The sequence below is a fragment of the Hermetia illucens genome, chromosome 2, assembly GCF_905115235.1.
Source record: "Hermetia illucens chromosome 2, iHerIll2.2.curated.20191125, whole genome shotgun sequence".
Lineage (NCBI taxonomy): Eukaryota > Metazoa > Arthropoda > Insecta > Diptera > Stratiomyidae > Hermetia > Hermetia illucens.
The window spans coordinates 33,731,922-33,752,296 of NC_051850.1; the positions used below are offsets into that span (position 1 = coordinate 33,731,922).

The following is a 20,375-nucleotide window of genomic DNA, read 5'->3' on the forward strand; positions in this document are numbered from 1 at the left end:
TGATGGGATTGCGAACGACAGGAGAGTGGAATCGAGATTTCTGAGCATCGAGTTCGAGAACAGGATGCTGGGCGTCTGGGGCAATGTGAGGCGGGAATTGGGAAAATCAAAGCACAGGAAGGTTAGAGAAGGTCAAGAGTGCGATATAAGTGGTTTCTAGAAAGGTTAAACTGGAGGGAGCCACAGGTGTACATGAAAGTGGACAGAGGAAGGGAAGGGCGGGTAGAGTTATTAGGGAATAAGACCAGGAGTAATGGGCCAGGGGAGCATGAAAATATTAAAGTCGCTACAGAGGATGAAAAGAAGTGAAGGAAACAAAACGATTAGGACCTCTGGTAATCTGTCGAAGAAATCCTCGCCCAGAGAAGGCGGGCTGAGGCAGGGAAAATATACACACGATATGATAAAAAGGCATAAGTTTCGCGGAATGGCTCGTATGGTGATAGAATCGTTGGTGAAAGAGGAGGAGAAAAATAGAGAAAAATACGATTTCGGCGCGGACAGATATTAGGACACCTCTGTTCAACAGTTGAAGAGGCGGAAAAAGTACGTCACCAGGATTCTGCATTGTAAAATATCTGGTGGAATTTGTCCTCCTGTGGGTCATATGTCAACCACCATGCAAATACAAACTGCTCCTCCAAATAGAAGCAACCGGTCTTGATGGTCTGCCTGTGGTGCTTTTGCGTAGAGCTATCTCAAACTTATTCAAAAACCTTGGAAACCTGAGATCTTTCCTAATGAGTGGAAGAAGGGGATGATCGTTTAAGATTCCGAAAAAGAGCACCAGTCTTGAGTGTAACAACTTTAGGGTTATCTGGGGCAACCTGCTTAGGCAAAGATATTAACTAGAGTCATCCTAGAACACATCAGTAGCATCTCGCAGGTTTGATCGTCAGAGAGCAGGTTGGTTGCCGCTGTGGATCTTCCTGTACTTCGGTTTATTATGGACTAGTAAATGGAATTTAGATCACTGCTCCAACTACTCTTTATCGATTTTAACGACCTCAACAGGGAATGAATCTGGAATGCGGTACACAAAAAGGGGAAAAAATGAATCATGATGGCACATGGCATTCTTAAAATCACATTGCCAGGAACGTTTTTCACATCTAAACATATACAAACACATAACCAAATATACTAAGTCACCATCAAGAAAAGAAAAAATATCTTGAATATCTTGATGCTAAAGAAGCTACTTCCATGTTCGAACTAAATATCTATGTCACAATGTCGATGTAGTGAATGAGATTCTTCTTCTGTCGTTGCGAGAAATCCTAAGACCCAAATTTCTAAATTATAGCATTTCCGGTTATATTTCGACCATAGCTGTAAATATAAAATTCTCATCCTTAATAAAAGGCAGACACAACTTGATCATTCAAAAAATCATTTCCCTTCCAATTGCAACCAATAAAACCAGACCAAAGTTGAAGAATAATTACACATTTCTTATTTCACGCCTCCCTAGACACATACGCATCATAGGAATTTTTACAATAATTTTAATCCCCCCGTAAAAATTTTAAACGGCTCATAAATTATCACATGAACGAAATCAGCACGTACAACCGCGTATTGTCCTTTTCTTATTGAGATTTCATTGCCATGTGGTTGTAGTACTATATATACTGTGGTACTGTGGTATACCCTTACCAAGCACATGTTGCGCAGCGCAAGTATTCAGCCTTACTCCCGATCCCCAGCACCCCCACTACATAGTGTCCTGTTGGTAGACACGGGAATTCCCCGAAATATTCAAGCGAATTGCATTCAGCTATAAACATTGTCTGCCACCGGTGAACAGTTCATAAGGATGTTGCAGGACACGTTTCTTGTCAGTATGAAACGGTATTTTAACATGTTAAGATACACGGGCGAGAAAGATAGTGAGTTCCTCTTACCAGCAATATGGTGATGTGCTTTTGAATGGTTAGAAAGGATTCTTCAGATCTGAAGGCTGAATAAAGTCAGTTTTTGTTCTGTTAGTGATGGTATCACAGTGGCCTTGAACCTAACCATGCTACTTCGAAAAGATCAATTACCACCAAAGGATATCTGCTTGCAAAAGTGATATTGAGTGCTTGTTTGAAGTGTGAAGTGATTGTGCAAGTGGAAATCGTTAAAAAAAATCTAGTTAATCCGGAAGTACCCACTGCAGCCACGTTTATATTTTAGTAAATTTGTCGCTAAAAATCCTTGGATACCAAGCAATCTCAAACCAGTTGAGAATACTTCGGAATGATATGATAAATACCCCATCAAAGTGTGAATAACGAACATTAAAATTGTAGAGATAACCCGAGGACATCATGTTAGTACTACATAAATATCCTATTTTTCATGTGAGCTCCGATATACAATGACGATAGTGATGAAAAGGTGTCTTGAAGGGCAAGTGGAATATTATTTTTTGGAAAGCTCTGACCGGGGGCATTCTTCGTTGAATGATGAATATGGAAATAATAGCACGGTGAAAAAGTCGTTATACTCCAAGCACATTTGAATATGATGCAGTTATTTGTAGTGCTGGATTGAATGAGTTTCAAGTTATTTTTGAATTGGCCCAACTCCACATGAATCATTTAGTCTTAATAAAGCATTTCGTACCAGCAATCAAATGAAAGCTTTTGCTCTTCGAAAAAGTCAAGGAATTTTCGCAAAAGATACTATCTGTAATCTAAAGTGACCCTCCCTAACTAAAGCTCTCTATGTCAAAAGTAAAAAATATCAAAATTGAAAAATAAAAATACCCTTACGCTACGGGTCTGTGTTGTTATCATTTTAGATGATTTCCGCTCGAAGGAATCCTTAAATTCGGTAACGAACTCCTACCAAGAAACCGAGGACCCGCCTATTTTTTCGTTGAACTGTTCACTTCACACCATTTACCACCATCTATTGCGTGATATAGTAACCAGCTGAGATGTAGAAAGAAAAACCAGACTCGGGTCTGGCGTTCCTTTTTTCTATTCTAGCTCCTCGAAGAAACGACACGGACATGAGTTGATGACAGCTTAGAGCACTCGTACTCGTGCCGATCACTTCCCATATGTGCTCCCATGTAGCAAAGTTTCTCCAGAAAATTTGAAATTTCAGCGATCATCCCATGAGTGAAAGAATCATTGAAAAAATCTCAAATTTTCAGCATTTTGGAATAGAGGCAAGTTGGAACTCTACGAAAAATGCAGGGGCAGCAATGAACAATTCCACAGAAACCCGTTAAGCCTATCGGCTTTACGCCGCTTAAGGATATTGATAACAATGACTATTTCACTTCTATCTGAAGGAGCAGTGCGGATCCGGATGTTTCAGTGGCTAACCATATCAACTATTACAGATGGCATTTCACTGATGATATAAGATTCAGAATCGATTTTAAATCCTCCTTCTACCTCTTCAGCTACTCATCATAGTGAATGAGGGACCGTCCATTAACTCACTGCAAGTGCTTTCGTGATGCGGTATACACTTCTTAACTCGGTATTATTTGTAGCAGGTTCTGCTTCCTTGACCAACACAATAGGGAATTGTCTTTCGTCATTAAGCACATTAACCTAAATTTCCCAAGATTTTCATAATATCGGAGCACGAACGCTCGACCTTCACTACTACTAGCAGCGAACAATAGAGCGTTTAGCCCTTTTGTTCGTCAATTTCCTTCCGCGATTCCGCAGTCTGCCAGGCCTAAGGCGCCCCCTCAGGGGATGCCCGAATACCTTTGTACCTTCAGGCAAACTATTCGAAGTTTGCAGTTCAATTAGTAAGGAAGTTTTCCCATTTTCCAATGGCGATTAGATCATATAAGTGGTCGGTATTGAACTTACGAGGTCACAGCTCTTCTGCCCTGACCATCAGGTGATGACTCGCTCGAGGCCGATATCAACGCATTTCTTGTTATAGACAGCCAGAAGGTAACTCCTAATACTAGTGTTGATCCCGATCCACAAAACTCTCACCGTTTTCATTACACCAAGACAAAGCACCTATCACGATTGCAATGTTACCTTTAAAAAGCCTTTCATGGAGTGCATTCAGTTCTTTTTTTCCTCTTTTTTCTTTAGCCTTTGTTCCGTTCACAAGCAGGGTCGGCTCGTCGTGATTCGTTTCGCCATTTGGTTCTATCAAATGCCTGATCTGGATGCAATGGCGAAGCTTTTTAATCCCCATCCAACGTATCAAGCCACCGTTGTTTCGGCCGGCTTTTTGGTCGCTTACCATTGATGTTCAGACCAATTTTGGCAAGTGAATTCTTGTTAGCACGAATTACGTGGCCATACCATCGAAGACACCTCTCTCGAAGTGTTTCCACGATCGGTGCAACCCCATATCGGTCGCGGATATCCCCATTTCGGATGTGATTAAAACGTGTCACGCCGTTAGTCCAGCGCAATATCTTCGTCTCCATTATCGCAAGTCACCGTTTATTGTCTTTTATAGTCGGCCAACACTCAGAACCATAGAGAGCGGCAGGAGGGACGACATTGCGGTAAATTTTAGATTTGAGACGTTCGTTGATGCGTTGATTACAAAGAATACCAGTTGTGGAACGCCACTTCATCCAGGTTGCGTTAATGCGTCGAGCAACTTCATAATGCAGTTATCCATTGACTGATAGCGTTGACCCGAAATATTTAAATCACTCAGCTCTGGGGGGATCAGTCGTCAAAAATTCAATTCAGATTCAATTTGATACCGTGTTGCATGAGGCGATGATTCCATTTTTGAACTAGTTGCTCCAGATCATCTTTGCGGGGGCGCTAGGAAAACATCATCTGCATAAAGCAGTGTCTAAGGCGCTAGATGTTGGAAGTCCCGTGTGACAGTATCCATAACAAGAACAAAGAGAAGTGGTGAGAGGGCGCTTCCTTGATTAGCACCAACAGAGACACGAAACGGTTTTGATACACCCGCCACACTCCGAACTTTACTTTTCGGATCGTGGTAGAACAATTGAACCCAGCGCACGAGTTCTTCTAGCACTAAGTGTTTTCGTAGAGCATACCAGATGAGTTCGTGTGGCACACAGTCAAACGCTTTCTCTAAGCCCAGAAATGCAATGTAAAAAGGGCGATGCTTCTCACGGTGTTTCTCCATGAGTATCCGCGCAGCGTGTATTGTGTCAGTTCCGCAGTTAGCGCTGTACTATTGAAATGTTCCTTGTCGCAAGGGTGGAGACTGATAGCCAATATCCTGTTCGAAACCGTCTCTCAAGTCATGAGAAATGTTTTTGCGGTTGCCGTAGACATTAGTTTAGAAATCGCGGGCACTGTGAGGATCATCGATGCCGTTGTCAAGGAGCGTATGCATATGCTAAAAATTAATTCATAATAAGTCCGTCCTAATCGATACGTTGTTATAAGTAGCTAGCCAACAAATTTCCATCCCTTTTAAGCGCTTTTTCGGAAAAGTATTGCATACTCTAAGTTAAAACTCAAAGGGAGTCACACTCAGCGGGGTGTAAGATGCGTTAAGACCATCTATCTTCTGAGATGCCTTAGTGTTACGCATCTTTCCAGACTATGGTTAGGTTAAAACCACCCACTCAGTATTGTCACGCAAAAACGCTCAAAGAATCGTTTCTATTGGTATGTCAGAAACCAACTGATGATTAGTCTACTTCGCAGCAAACCATTTTCAATATTGAGGAAATGCCAAAAAAATTTAATGAAGGTAATTTTGAATCGGGCAAGCAATGGTAATTTCACCTTATTCACAATAAAGTTAAATCGGCAGTAATAAGGTCATTTTTCAGGAAAAGAAAGCGAGATTATGGACTACTCTTACCAACTATAATAAACGTATAATGAACGTACGGGTTAAGGATTACCAAAATGATTATTCTAGTAGACTATTGTCAATGACGAGGGCAAAGATATCCAATAAACTGAATAAATGGGCAAGAATTGAATCGGCCGATAACTAACTGCAGCTCAAATCAACAAAGGTATGGTTGCTAACATTTCGCTCCATCATATATTATTGCAAAAATTCAAGTAATCAAACATGAAGGCGGAACCCATAAAGCGACCTAATAGGAAAAACTCTACGACGAATTGTATTTCCGCCTGAAATCATAGCCAGGCATACATTAGAGAAGTTGCTCTTACTACTGAGTTTAACTGAAACTCCGAAGGAAAAAAAGCCAAAGCCAAAGAACGCTTCGATGGCAACGAAGCATGCAAAATAACCTGGCAGCCCCGGAGAGTAGCAATCTTTACAGAACGGTGCGTTTTCAAAATCTACCCGAGAATAAGCATCTGTAAGCCAACATCGTAAAAAGGGCTTCACGGATTATTCGTATGTAACACCTAAATTATAATCGCCAATATCTTTCCTTAAAGCATTTTGACTATTCCAGTGAATCTGGCTTTAAATCCTCTGGTTCAGATTGTGCCCACTAACCCCGTTGATTTAACTGAAGAGCCACTTATACAACAAGATCACAAGGTGGAAAGGTTACTTCAGTTTTCCCATGCCCACAGGATAGAACGCCTCCAAAGCGTTTACCTCCAATGAATAGTTTCAAACGAAATATTGACATGAACTGTACCCCATTGTCAGACTTTATCTACTCAGGGACTCCACTTAAAAAAGAAATTTTTACCTTGAAGTAGCCTGCCAACAATTATTCCTCCGACGCAAGAGGGAGTCATGAACTACTTATCATCGTCAACGGTGCAACAATTGGTATCCAGTCTAGGCCTGCCATAATAACAAACTCCAAGCATCCTGGTTTTTATGCCGAGGTCCATCAATACAATATCGCTTAAAGCTATCTGACGTCCTGGTCTATGCCATCCTTCCATCTGCAGGAGGTGTCTTCTTTATTACCATAGATTTTGCCCTTATAGACTTTCTGGGCCGGATCACCCTCTTCCATACGGATTAAGTAACCCACATACTGCAACCGGATTTTGTCCACAACCAGGCGGTCATGGTATGGCTCATATAAATATTTCGTGGTTACATAGATTACGGAATCGTCCATTTTTTTAGGCGAAATCAATGGTCTCAAAGCTGTAGTCTCCTATTTTTGTTCTTCTTATTTGACAAGTGTCATTTGATATTATTGCCTCTTTGCTTTTTTGGTGCTGACGTTGCTATCATATACTTTGTCTTGCCATCATTAATGTGCAGCCCAAGATCTCGCGCCGCCTGCTTGATTTGGAGGAAGGTAGACTGTACATCTCGGGTTGTTCTTCCCATGATGTCGATATCGTCAGCTTGGGTGGGGGTCAGTTGGGTGGACTTAAAGAGGATCGTACCTCTTGTATTTATCTCAGCATCACGGGATCAGTTTCTCGAGGGCTAGGTTAAAGAGGACGCATGATAGGGCATCCCCTTGTCGTAGACCGTTTTTGATGTCGAATGGTCTTGAGACTGATCCTGCTGCTTTTATCTGGCCTCGCACATTGGTCAGGGTCAGCCGAGTCAGAGATAAAATCTGATCTATTGCTGATTTGCCTTAAGTGAACTCTCTTTGGTATGGGCAAATGGCGTTCTGCGCATAACAAAATAGCGGAGAATATCTTATAGATTGTACTCAGCAATGTCATACCTCTACAATTGCTACACTGCGTGATATTTTCCTTTTCATAAATGGGACAGATAATGCCTCGTCGCCAGTCATCAGGTGTCGATTCGCTGTTCCACACCTTGAGCACCAGCTGATAAACTGTTTGGTGTAGTTGGTCGCCTTCAAATTCAACCATTTTTGAGCTGATGAATTGCATCGACTGTTTGGCAGGTGGTGGCAGGATTTGTCCGTCGTCTTCAGTTGGCGGGACCTCCAACTCGCCGATATTCTGATTGTTGAGCACTTCATGGAAAAACACTACTCATCGTTCCAATATCCCCATTCTGTCGGAAATCAGATTTCCCTTATTGCCCCGGCAGAATGAGCATCGAGGTTACAAGGATTCATCCTGCTAAATTGTTGGTAAAACTTCCGCACCAGGTGCGGTTGTTTCCTGTACTTTTCAAGTTAACAGACCTGTTAGTTTTCCCAGGCTTCCTTTTTCCGCCTGTGAAGTCGCACTCACATTACCAGCAAATAATTATTCCACGAGTGGGAAAACGTCATCGAGAACGAGAATGCAATCCAAGAACAAGTTGATATTTCGTAGATTCTATATAAAAACGAAGAGGATATTGAGCACATTATATAGAAAAGAACCGTAAATGTAATGGATACAAAAATTTAAAAACGTCGCACATAATAGGCTCAATTCCCGCCCAAACTAGTCCGGCAAGACTATTGAGGCCTAGCGGCTAGAGTTATTTTGATTCTCTCAACTGAAACAATAGACAATAGACTGTTTTTTCTTTGGGGTGGGGTAGGTGAACGCATTTACGCACAGAGTGTTTAACTCCCGCAACGGTATGTTGTCGGACTACCAACTAAACACCTCCCCATCGTCAGAGAGCTGGCCTGGAAACATTTGTCACATTACTTCGTGCTAGTCCCCGAAATCTCCCGCCATGCAGAGCCTTCAAATCAGGAAATTGCTTTCACCAACTGGTGGGAGAGGAGGAAAGGAACTATCCGGTCAAGGAACCACTTGCCATCCAGCTCCTCCACCGGTCGAACTCTATCTTCCTTGCAACGAGAAGGACGCGAGCGTAATAGGCAACACTGTCAGCACTCGTCAGCATCTCCACGACAATGTTGTCTGGAGAGAGATACCCTGTGTTTAAATAGAGCAGCTGATGCATCCCATCCCACCCTCCACTAGAAGAAAGGGTGTGCTGGTAGTCGTCAACAAAACCCACAATCCGGAAATCGGGCCTTTCCAATCTTGTGCAGGTTAGACTGAAAAGCTCCATGCTCACTTAAGAACTGGTTAGGGAAATAGTCAGTCTCACCATGCTTCCGCTTCAGCCACGCACCTAAGTTGCCAATGAGCCGCGCAGACCATTTGCCTCTAGTTTCACTTTGCCAAGAGAGTTGCCACTCATCTAGAGTGCGTTGCCGTTCTTCATGAGCAATCACCTCCCTTGGCTTTTCTCCTTTGCACTTGTATATGGCTTGACGCTCCTTAGCAAGAAGGGCAAAGGGGATCACCATCACGGCCGATTCAGAGACAGTGCGGTATACAGATGCTACCGCAAAGTTTCCCGTGGGATAGTTTAAGCAACAACCAAGGATAGTAGCCATGAGATCAATCACTATCCGAGGCGCTATTTCCTTAGCAGTAAATTTTCAAAATTTACAGCCATCAAATTTCTAACCCTTTTGGTCTCCTTTTACGACAAACAGGGCATACTTTGAAAGTATTTTTAAAACCCAGCTCAAAGGGCTTCTAGCCGCTATATATGTGAATGTTTCTCTCCCCCGATACGGGGGTCCGCACTGGAGCCTGAACTGGAAAAGAAAAAATAACGACTCCGATTGTATGCGTGAAGCTATAAAACTCGAAACCCAAGTGCCGTGAACGAAAGGGAAGATTCACGATGGGCAAACACCCTCAATCGATGCTGTTCCTCCCTTAAATATTTATGAAGCGCGGCCTTTGGGGTTCCCATTTAGTCTAAGCATCCTCTGGTCATACTATCGGAGCATGCCTTTTTACTAGTGCCAGTTTCGCAGGTTCAAAATGGCCTACCATTCGATAATATCGATGGCGCAACAATCTCCACCCTGTGGACAACCTTGTTCGTTCAACCAGCCTCATTGGTACTAATATTTGTCTGTTTTCTAATATTTCACCTATCCTGACTACCTTGAAGATTGGAGAATGCGATATTCAAAAACGAAATCATAAAATAATACCACAGTTCCACCGGTCAAAATGTCATCATCCATAACATAGACCATGACCCCCTTCCGTTCGCAGAAATTTAACAAAAACCCACATATATAGAACTATTTGAACTTATGCCTTCTGGAGAAATAATTCTGTCCAATAATACTGTTTAAGGGGGTCATCCCGTGTGTCGGGTTGGAGAAATCGATTTTTTTTGCATGAATTATATCTATATATAGTGGAGAATATGTGGGCAAAGGGATTTTCCGATATTCCAAGTCGTTTAGAAATTACAGTGTTAAACAGGTAAGGAGTTTGCAGCCGCGGCTAGAGTACTCGATGAGAAAGACCATCGAATCTTTTTTTACCTGTTAGTTTTTTACCTGAGCCTTATAAATTCGAACATATGTAGCTATACATATAAAATGATGGAAAACCAATCAATTGTCTAAACTTATTTGCTGTTTGGAATAAAAAGGATAATCCAGTCTAGAGTGAGCACTGAACGGCATCCAAGCTATACTCAGTTATATTTTGTTGTAAGTATTGTGCTGTTTGTGTGTTCAGTGATTTTTTAAATGGATCGTACGAAGGGAGATTGCTTTACCGTTCAACGTCATGCTCACACTAAAAAACGAGTATTTCATGGGAAAGAATGGGAACAATGAGTCGTTAAATGCATTGATCTGGACTTTCGCTCCTAAACACCCTCATTCTGGGCCCAAGGATGTTGAAATAGTCACTTTTCTGGCTGTAATTATTTTCAATGAAGGACTCAATGGCATTCTAAAAATCCTAGTGACAATGGGATGTCAAGTTGGTCACATATGTCAGGTTTATGCCGACCGCCAATTTGGCGGTCCGAACGACGACCGACTGACCTCTCTAAAAGAGCCAGAATTGAAACGAGAGAGCAACAATCGGCCTTACAAGACTTTTTTGAAGAAACGGAGGGTACTCTCTATAGACCAGGTATAGCAGATTAATGCTGAGTTAAAATTTTACTGTTGATAATCACATTTAAATTTTCAAATGCGTTTTTCTCAAAACTGCATCTTGAAAATCGGCTGCCACCATAGTTCAAAATCTATCCAACTTTCTTTGAAATTTCCACGACTTCTTTAATACACATTTCTACGGTCCGCAAACTAGGATAATTGCAATCGGACTGGTCGTTTTTTAAGGTTTTGTGTAAAACAAAACCTTATTAAAATCGATTCAATGTCTGTCTGTCTGTCACACGCACTTTTCTCCAAAACGGCTAAACCGATCCGAACGAAATTTGGTAGGCAGATGGGAGCTATGAAATCTCACGCATACAGTGAGTAGCATAAATTTAGGTGGAGTTTAAAGGGAGGCTCCCCATACATGCAAAGGGGGGATTCAAAAAATTTTTTCACTGGATATACTGGATATAGGACACCCCAAACAATTCAATGGCCTAAAGTAAAATATTAAATAATTTTCATAAAAGGTGAAGAGCTCTCCAAAATAAAAGCATTTAATTAAAAATTACATTTCATTCGCGTAAGTGCAATTTACATACCTAAAACCACAACAGTGACAATGTAAATGCTAACAAAGGGAAAACTACAGGATATTCTTCATTAAAATAGTTTCAAGCATCATTTCATTATGTCGAGGCGACGAACAGCAAAAGTGCAAATAATTTGTCCCCAAACACAAAAAAGTATTCTTGAAATGAAACTTTAATTGTGAAAACTCCATAAAATTACACCTTTCACTCCCGTACACACGCGTGCACAATAGATAGGCGTGAATGCATTCAGACGGGAAAAACACTACGGAACAATCATTACGTAGTTCATTTTCAGATTAAATTTAACTAACATTGCCAACTCGCCCCTGTTCACATGCGTGAAAATTTTCTAGTGCATCTAGAAAACGTGTTCAAGTTGGAAAGTTGTCTCTACCCTTGGAGGAAAGCGAGGCAAAGGTTACTTGCAGGCTATAACATACAAACGGGACACAAATAACATGCAATGTCAATTGTTTGATTTCTTTTGAGCTTCAGGACATGCAGAAGGATGACCCGAAGGCACCCGTGAGCATTTAAAGTAGAAGTGAGGAACTAGAAAGGAACAAAGTATCTAATGGATTTTCAGGCTAAATTCTTGACACTTGATTTGGTTTAGTAAACACTATGAGATTTGGAAGTTTGGTGTAGGGAGGAAAGCTGGGATAATATTAGGAAATCAAACATTTGCCAGTGAAAACACTATCGGCAACAGATTTTAATTTAAACTTTACATTCAGAATTATCCACCCATCCCTCCCACACGGACCATACCAGATGAACTCCCTGTTAAAGCCACCAAAAGGCTCTCGAAGCACAGGGTAAAGCAGAAACTTAAGCAAACGTCTGGCCCTCTGATAAAATATACTCAGGAGGATCCAGAAGTAAAACTAATCTGATCCTCTTTGGGCTAGGCGTTCAGTTTTTCATTCGTTACAATTATGGCAATAAAAAGTGCACTTATATCGTACCAGCCATTATATTCAAAGTAAACTTCTACCTTCGGAAAATCCATTTCCATTTTTTCAATCAAAGGAAAACATCTTAATTGACTACGATTTCAAGGCTTTGTCTGCAATTCCTCCCCGAAAAGTAGCGCTTGTTCTCAGCTGTTTGCCACTCTTATGGCAAGGTGCTTTTGTACTTCGGAAATTCGAGCAGACGTGAATCTGGCCTCGTGTTGTTTCCGATCGCTACCGCAAGGCGAGCTCTCTTAACCTGGGTGCCGGTTTCTGATAAGATTCTGACTCCAAGATTCCGGTCCAGGATAGAGAGCGTCACAATTGAACAGTGCTATGCACCAACGAAAACTTCTGATGTAGTGGAGATAAATGCTTTCTACGAGTAATTACAAGCTGTTCAGAGGAGGCTTACTAAAGGTGACATTATGATCGTGATGGGTGACCTGAATGCCAAGGTCTGCTCTGGAAAAACCTTGCTCGGACATGAGATGGGAAAACGCAGTCTTGCCAACCGTAACGATAATGCTGGGAGGTTTGCGAATTTCTGCAGACCCCCCAATCTATATACCATTTGAGAGAGGCGCTGACGTCGACCTAGAAACGAATCACCACTTCTTGCAGGAAGAAATACGATCCCCACGTTCAACATTACCGCTTGTATGACTCAACTGTCTTTCAAGGGTGGGAGAGCTATGTTGCTGATCGAACGGCAGATACACTGAATAACCCGCCGCTTGGGCCGCCATCAAAAATGCTCTTCTCTTGAGTGCTACGCAGGTTATCCCCCACGTCCCGAAGGCATTTCATAAAATCCGGCTGAATGCAGAATCGTCGAAACGGATCGACGAACGGAATAAGTTGAAGGCTTTATTGACCGCTGCGAGCGATGATGGACTAACTCGCTCGAACTCCGACACCGAACGAAATCCTGGGAAGTTCAACGTAGTGTACGCCATGACAAAAGGATATTTTCTATTGCGCTGGTCAGGAAAGCGGAAAATGCCACAGAACGCTATGATTTCGGAAGTACATATGGGACCACGAAAGAGCTTGTGATCGTAAATCTTTCAATGGTCCGATGATGAGCATCTGAAGAAGCGGAAAAAGCACTTCACAACGGTTCCTAAACGTATCACAACCAAAGAAGTTCCTACTCTTTTAGATGAAATGGCTAGTCACTATAACATGCGGGGAGGAGCTGTTCCTCCAAGCAGAAGAGAAATTATTTTGGCCATCATCAATGTCCTCAAACGGAATAAAGCCGCTGGGCTTGACGATCTCCCCGCAGAGCTATTTTATCCCGGACCTACAGTTTCTGCAAATCTGCTACTTCCACTCGTTCGGAAATCTTGCAAATCGAAGAGCTTTCCTAGGAAATGGGCAAAAGGGATAATCCTCAAAATTACAATGAAGGACACCCCTTTTAAGTGTGACAATTGAACACAATACCTAAAATATCCCCTACATAAAAGAACATCTCGAAACCTTGATCGACAAAGAGCAGGCTACTCTCTGGTTTTCGCTCCAGATCCTCGGATCATTTTGGGCTCAGTTTAGATCTTTGTTTCACCTGCTCTTTCTCGATTTCGAGAATGCTTTCGATAGTGTGAACAGAAAATGTATCTGGCGTGCTCTACTCTCTCTCTATTATCAAAGCGATACCGCAAAATATCACGTGCTACACGGAGATAAAACCTCAGAGGATTTTCAGGCCGAAAGCGGAGCCCATCAGGGTTGTATCTTGTCACCCATATTATTTATTCTTGTTATCGGTAACGTCCTCATGCTGCCTTGTTCGGAGTGTGTGGGAAAGTTCAATGGATTATGACATCTTTCCTCAAACGCCTCAACAACCCTGATTAGATCTCCTTAACAACGCTGATAACACCTGTTTGCTCTCTCACCGGATCATGGGCCTTAACCAGATGGCTCTGGATTTAGCATTGATGAGCCGAACACCAAAAGCGTCGATCAATTCATATATTTAGGAAGCATGATTTCTGCCGGCGGTGATACCGAATGATGTCCGAGTCATTAACAAGCCATAGGTCACACATTATGGAAGAACGACAATTACTGGTTATACCATGCAGTGCAATCCACTCTCCGCTCCAAGGGCACTTGGCGCACAACAGTAGGGAAAGAGTGCAGACACGCACGAGTGCATTTCTGGTAACCCCGGACGATGGCGCGTAGATGTGGTTGACACTTTATACCCCTCCAAGGGGTGGGTAAGTGGCAACCATATATATAGAGAGAAAGAAAAGTTACCACGACAAAGTTACGAATGCTCCGGTACGCTGACCATCTTCAACAAACGATTAGAGTCTGGATCCTTCCCTTTGAGGTGGATGTGAGCACTCCTTTCGTTACTCACATTCAGAAGACTCTTGCTACTCCTAAAACTGCTTTTAATTGCATCGAGATGTAGGCGATTTGATTAGAGACTAACTACCAGTAAACTAAAACTTAACTGACCTTAGGCTCTGTACTGCAACAATCTGACGTGACGGGAAAAGTTGTAAAATTTTACAAACGTTTCACCGCTATTGGTATGCTCACGAAGATCATACACCCCTATCATATACCCAGCTTGGCACCTTTCTCCCCTATATCAGAAATCATTGTTGGTGTGTAAGACTACTCTTTAACCTAAACTGGAATCTCACACTAAAAATCTCAAAACCACCTCCCAAGTGTAAAGAGAGCACTTTGCAGCAGCTGTGAACGTCGCATCAATCTGACACCAGGCTCTCATCTACATACTACCTCTAGGCATTTAGGTCCAGAATATCCAAGCGAACGAGTACATTCTAAAAACCAATCACGATCCTGCTTCAATACCCAAAAGTCGAACCCATAAACTAAGTTCAGCTCACAAATTTTATTCCCTTCTCCCTTCTGGGCCAGATCGTCCGCTGCTTCATTACCTTTCTACTCAACATTGCCTAAAACCCAGAGTATCCAGATCTTATTGTGCGAGTAGAGTGTATTCAGTCACTCAAGGCTTTCCCGTGCTATTTAAAATTCACCTGGTTGGACTTTAGTAACCGCTTCGCTGTAGCAATGGTGTGTTCCCTATAGTTCCTTTGAAGGTTAAAGGAGCCAGATCTATATATGGCGTACATTTCCACTTGGAAAATACTAGTGTGCCTAAACATTGATTCAAAGTATGCTTTCCTTTGACGAATGACCTCAGCGTCCGTCAATGTAAGCCATAGACCACTGCCTCGCTTCACCTATATGCCTTATAATCTAATGGCTCTCAAGTGTCAAGCTTGCGCTTCCTAGTAAATTGTAATATATTGCTGCCTAGTCTCACCTTTCTGCACCAGGTACTAGTGATCCGTAGTCCAGTTTAGATTCTCTCACATAGAGTGTCTTCATATTTGCCCCTACAAATGAAAAACGTCATTAAACATAACCCTAGATCTAGATTTCCTAGGGCTACCATACTACCAACCAGATAATGGAGGTTGTTCCTGCCGACACTTCTATTTGACAACTCTCTAACATTTTGCCCATCCAGAAAGCCGGGATGTTTTCCAGTCCCTTGCGAATCAGGACATCTCGTATCTCTGTGTGCGTTATGTTAACGGGCACTGCTTCAACATCGAAAAACCCACACAGTGATATTTCTTTAGTTTCTATAGTATTCCGTACATACGTCAGCTGATGCAGGGCAATTTCGGTTGTCCGTCCTGTCCGGTAGGTGGATGGATGTAAGGAATTACGAATGCTATGCTGCCACTTACCACCCTTAGGAGAGATACTCAGATAGTTTCTAGGCCACTCTGAAGTAGTGCTGAGTGAATGCCATCTATTCCTGGTGATTCCAATGGTTCTCATCGCCCAGCTTACTTCCTAACATACCTTTCCTGCTAGACTCCAGTAATCCCTCCCGTCTGTTTTTGGGGTGTTGTCGACTTCGTGCCATGGAGTACGATGCCGCAAAATGAGTTCTTAGAAGCAGATGTATCGTGCCCTCCCCGTTCTCGATAAATGTCCCATCTCCCTTCTCCAGGCAGACAGAATCGAAGCAGATAATGCACTAATGCGATTATTGTTTTTCGCCAGAAGTTGTATGAAACCTTGTTGCTTCTGTGGTTTGTTCGATCTTTTCACAGAATTGCCTGAAGTTGTTTCGTTTTGCTTCCCTGATCGCGTTGCTATACGTCGTCAGTTCATTTTTGTTCCTCAACCAGTCTCTAATTTATTTGACCAGTTGAAAAGTTTTTGGACTCCCGTTCTCATTCTGACTAGGTTCCTTTTCCACCAAGGTACATCTCTTGATGGCGTGATCCTCTTAGCCGGACAGCTGGTCTCATATGCGTCAATAGCGACTCTGATGAACTTTTCAGGCACTGTTTCTAGCTCTACTTCGATCATAATGTCACCGTTCATCTGTAGATAAGTCATGTTGCCAATCAGGCGTCTTGTATAGGAGTCACAGTCTGTTGTCCTAGGATTCCTTATTATTCTATTTGCTTCCGAGTTGCCCTCAATGGCGAATCTGATTATTCTGTGGATATAAAGAGCTAATCCGACAAGTTCCAATTCTTAACCAAGCAATTCATCAGATTGCTCCCTAGAGTCTTTTTTTAGCCTTTCTTCCTCTCATTTTCTTCAGCCTGTCCTGTTCAAAAGCGTGATTACCTCGTCGTAATCGATTGCGTCATTTTCCTCTGCCAATGGCCTGCTTTAGATGCAGGGGCGAGGCTTTCAAAATACTATCCAGCGTATCAAACCACCGTTGTTTCGGCCGGCTTTTTTATCGTTTCCCATCGATATCCGCGGATATCCTCATTTCCGATGTGATCAAGGCATGTAACGCTACTCAGAACCATAGAAGCAACAGGGCGGGCGACATTGCTGTAAATTTCAAATTTGAGACGTTCGTTCACACCTCGATCGCAAAGAACGCCAGTTGTGGGACGCCACTTCATCCAGGTTGGGCTAATGCGTGAAGCATTTTTATAACGCAATTCTCCAGTGGCTGATAGACCCGAGATATTTAAACCCCTTAGTTCTGGGTAGGTCACTGCCATTGACAACGATAGTGCCTGTGTGGATAGGTCGTCATAAATTCAGTTTTATTCAGATTCAATCTGAGACCGTTTTCCATGAGGCGATCATTCCATTTTTGGACAAATTGCTCATTTTTGCTATTAGACGCCAGGAAACATCATCTGCAGAAAGCAATGTATATAACGCTGAACGTTGGATGTCCCGTATGGCAGTGTCCATAACAAGAACAAAGAAGAGTGGTGAGAAGGCTCTTCCTTGATGGAGGTTGCGACTATTAGCCTGTTTTTTACACTACATATTAGGTTGGGGAAAAAGTAATGTCGTATTTTGTCAATAGATGGGAACACTTAAACATATCTTGTGTTGTACTTATCGCATCGGGTCATACTATACGGCGATTTGACGACGACAATCTAGGCAACAGGTGTCTCTTTGACAGTTTTATAATCGTACGTTTCAGTCTCAAGTTATAGCGCCTCAAAGATGGCGTCCACCAAGCAAGAAATTCGTCATATTTTACATTTTTACTATCTGAGAGGTAAAAATGCAACGAAGGCGGCCAAAAATATTTGTGAAGTTTATGGGTCCGATACTGTAACGATTCGCACAGCGACATTACGACATTACTTCCTCCCGCAAAGTTTCGCTAGTCTAAAGACTAATTGCAGTGGAATGCCGATGCCCGTATGCCGATTGCACGACTGTCCCTCGAGTTTTCTCCCAGGGTTGCAGTGCAACTTGGTCAGCCACAAGGTCTCTAGTCAAGAACTCTAAAAGTCGCATATATGTTAAATTCCGTTTAAACATGATGCAGGCTCTTGATTTCTCGGACGAGAAATCCCACATTGCCGGTATGCTCCATCGCGAATCTGTCCCCAGTAAACCCAGGGTTGTTGAGCCAGCACTATTCCAATGTTATTTTTCGATATTTTCCTTGCGTTTGCTACAGATACAGCATTGCATGGTGGAGGTTTACCTGGGCTATATTAATCCTGGCCATCGGCTCTATTAGCGCTTGCAGCTCTTCTCCAGTACCAACCTGCTCCTCCGACTTGGAAATTTCTTGCGTTTCGCTGTCCGACTTGAGCCCCAGGTCTAGGTCGTTCAGCTACTTCTCTTCTGTGGGCAGCCGGTCCACTTCCCTGCTCAATACTGCCGTTTCATCCTCTATGGCTCCGCAATTCTTTTAGACATCGAGTATTAGGTTGAAATATTGTACATAGTTGATATTCACCCCGTCATAGGGCATAGCGCGTCAATCATGCCTATACACATCATAAACAGTCCGATGAAATGCGCTTCAACTCCCTCCGGGACTTAGCAAGAATACTGCAATTCTCCTCTATTGTTCTATGCTAAGTGCTCCTTGGACCAACTACTCGTCGTTCATCCTGGGATAGTGGGCTCTATTGCGAAAATCCATTAAATCTTTCTCCATAGTACACCTTCCATTTTCACTTTAAAGCCTCCTGCGTGCCTATCTCGTATCTTACCCATTAATATGTTAACGATTTTTCACTATCGGTAGGTGGGGTTCGCGAAGACTAATCTTATTTTCCCATTCCTTTAGCACTTTTGAGTCCTCTGAAACACCATTTCGAACTTTACAGGGATTAAAACTTTTCAGAATCATTCAATTATTCTGGCTCAAATATAAGTCAATCCATATTTTCGTCTGATCACATATGCAAACACGAAATTCAATTATCATCCATCAGGCCACATTCCTTGCTTTCTCCCGTATAAACTTCATCCGTCCAACAATTTCCCAAATTAAAAGTAAAACTTTCGCATTTCAAGCTAATGATATCCCAATCAAAATCATTGACTCAAATGCAATCCTGATCTCCCCAATGAATCAATTATTATCAAAGCTCCTTCCATCTTGAATGCAGTGGGTGTGAGGAGCGCCTAAATTGCATTGCTTCCTAAAATCCTTCTCCCCCAGATATCAATCAATGTGATATAGCCGACTATGAGCGATGTGATGTGAGCGAATCCTTAATGGCATATTGACATAATGTGCCTGAGTTTTCGCAGACAAACAGTCTTCTGGGTCAGCATCTCTATGCAAACAGAAGACGCTGATGGAATGACTACAGGGTCCTCTGACTTATACTAATGAATTACTTAAAAAATGTTGATGGTTGCTAATTTTTTGGTTAGGATGGTGAATAATTACATTTACCGTGTAGCCATTAATCTTGGTTCGATACGGATCTTTCACTCTTGTTTGTTTAACCATAAAATGTTAGTCTTTTTAAAATTCATCCTGAATTCAAATTCCTTCCTGCCTCGTTAGAATCGATATAATCCCCACGGGCTCCAGCGGAAATTACCGACAATGCTAGCATATCATGAAACTTCGAAGGGCACTTTTGAATAGTACTGTCTGCAACAATCACAACATTACTTCTGCTACAATGAGCCCAATTGCTGCATAAGGACATCATCATTCAACGAAATACACAAGGACACAGAAACTTCCGTCTAACTAATAGAATTCCATACAAAGTGTTGTGCATTTTTTGGAAGGGTATCAGCGTCCAGCATCGTTACCTAATCTATTCCGCCATACCACGATCCATACACATGAAAGCGTGAATGGGTCATCTAATATCCTTCTGACCAGACGGCCATCAGCGCTGTGATACTGTCCACCATTGTTCAGCACAAGTTCCCAGATTCCTTCCATAAATGCAAAAATATCTTTTCCCAGTTCAGGTCGTCGTTAGCGTGGTGGCAGTTGGCCGAAATTGTCGGGCAGGCATTCAAATGCTAACGTTCGAATGCAGCTCATCAAAATGTTGTACAGGATTTCCATAAGCATTTCATTACTGTTATGCAACGTTAATATGCAGATACAGATTCAGAACGTCCAATCCAGCAGCATTAAATTAACACAACGGAATAATCACGCCAACATATCAGAACTTTTGGATAACCTCCTGAGGGGCTATGACAACAGTATTCGTCCAAATTTTGGGGGTAAGTATTGCAATTACGCACTGTCATATATTGCATTTAACTAGCGCAAGTGTAGTTGTAGAAGTTACTCTCGAAGGTGTCACAAATGCAGGACCTGGTTACTGAGAG

General features: G+C 42.3%; 1 protein-coding gene across 5 annotated transcripts in view; it reads left to right on the top strand.

The window, feature by feature from the left end:
• The first annotated feature begins 1,843 nt into the window (after positions 1-1,843).
• The window catches only part of LOC119650085 (gamma-aminobutyric acid receptor alpha-like), a 56,376-nt gene continuing 37,844 nt past the window's right edge, over positions 1,844-20,375 (top strand). Inside the window, exons 1-2 of one of the 5 annotated variants that reach the window (XM_038052592.1) lie at positions 1,844-1,935; positions 19,999-20,267. In XM_038052592.1, the coding sequence (XP_037908520.1) occupies positions 20,069-20,267 (199 nt within the window). In that variant the 5' untranslated portion in view covers positions 1,844-1,935; positions 19,999-20,068. Of the gene's footprint in view, positions 2,318-19,581; positions 20,268-20,375 lie in introns of all 5 variants that reach the window. The other 4 variants (XM_038052589.1, XM_038052591.1, XM_038052593.1 and 1 more) reach the window with 4 other exon arrangements.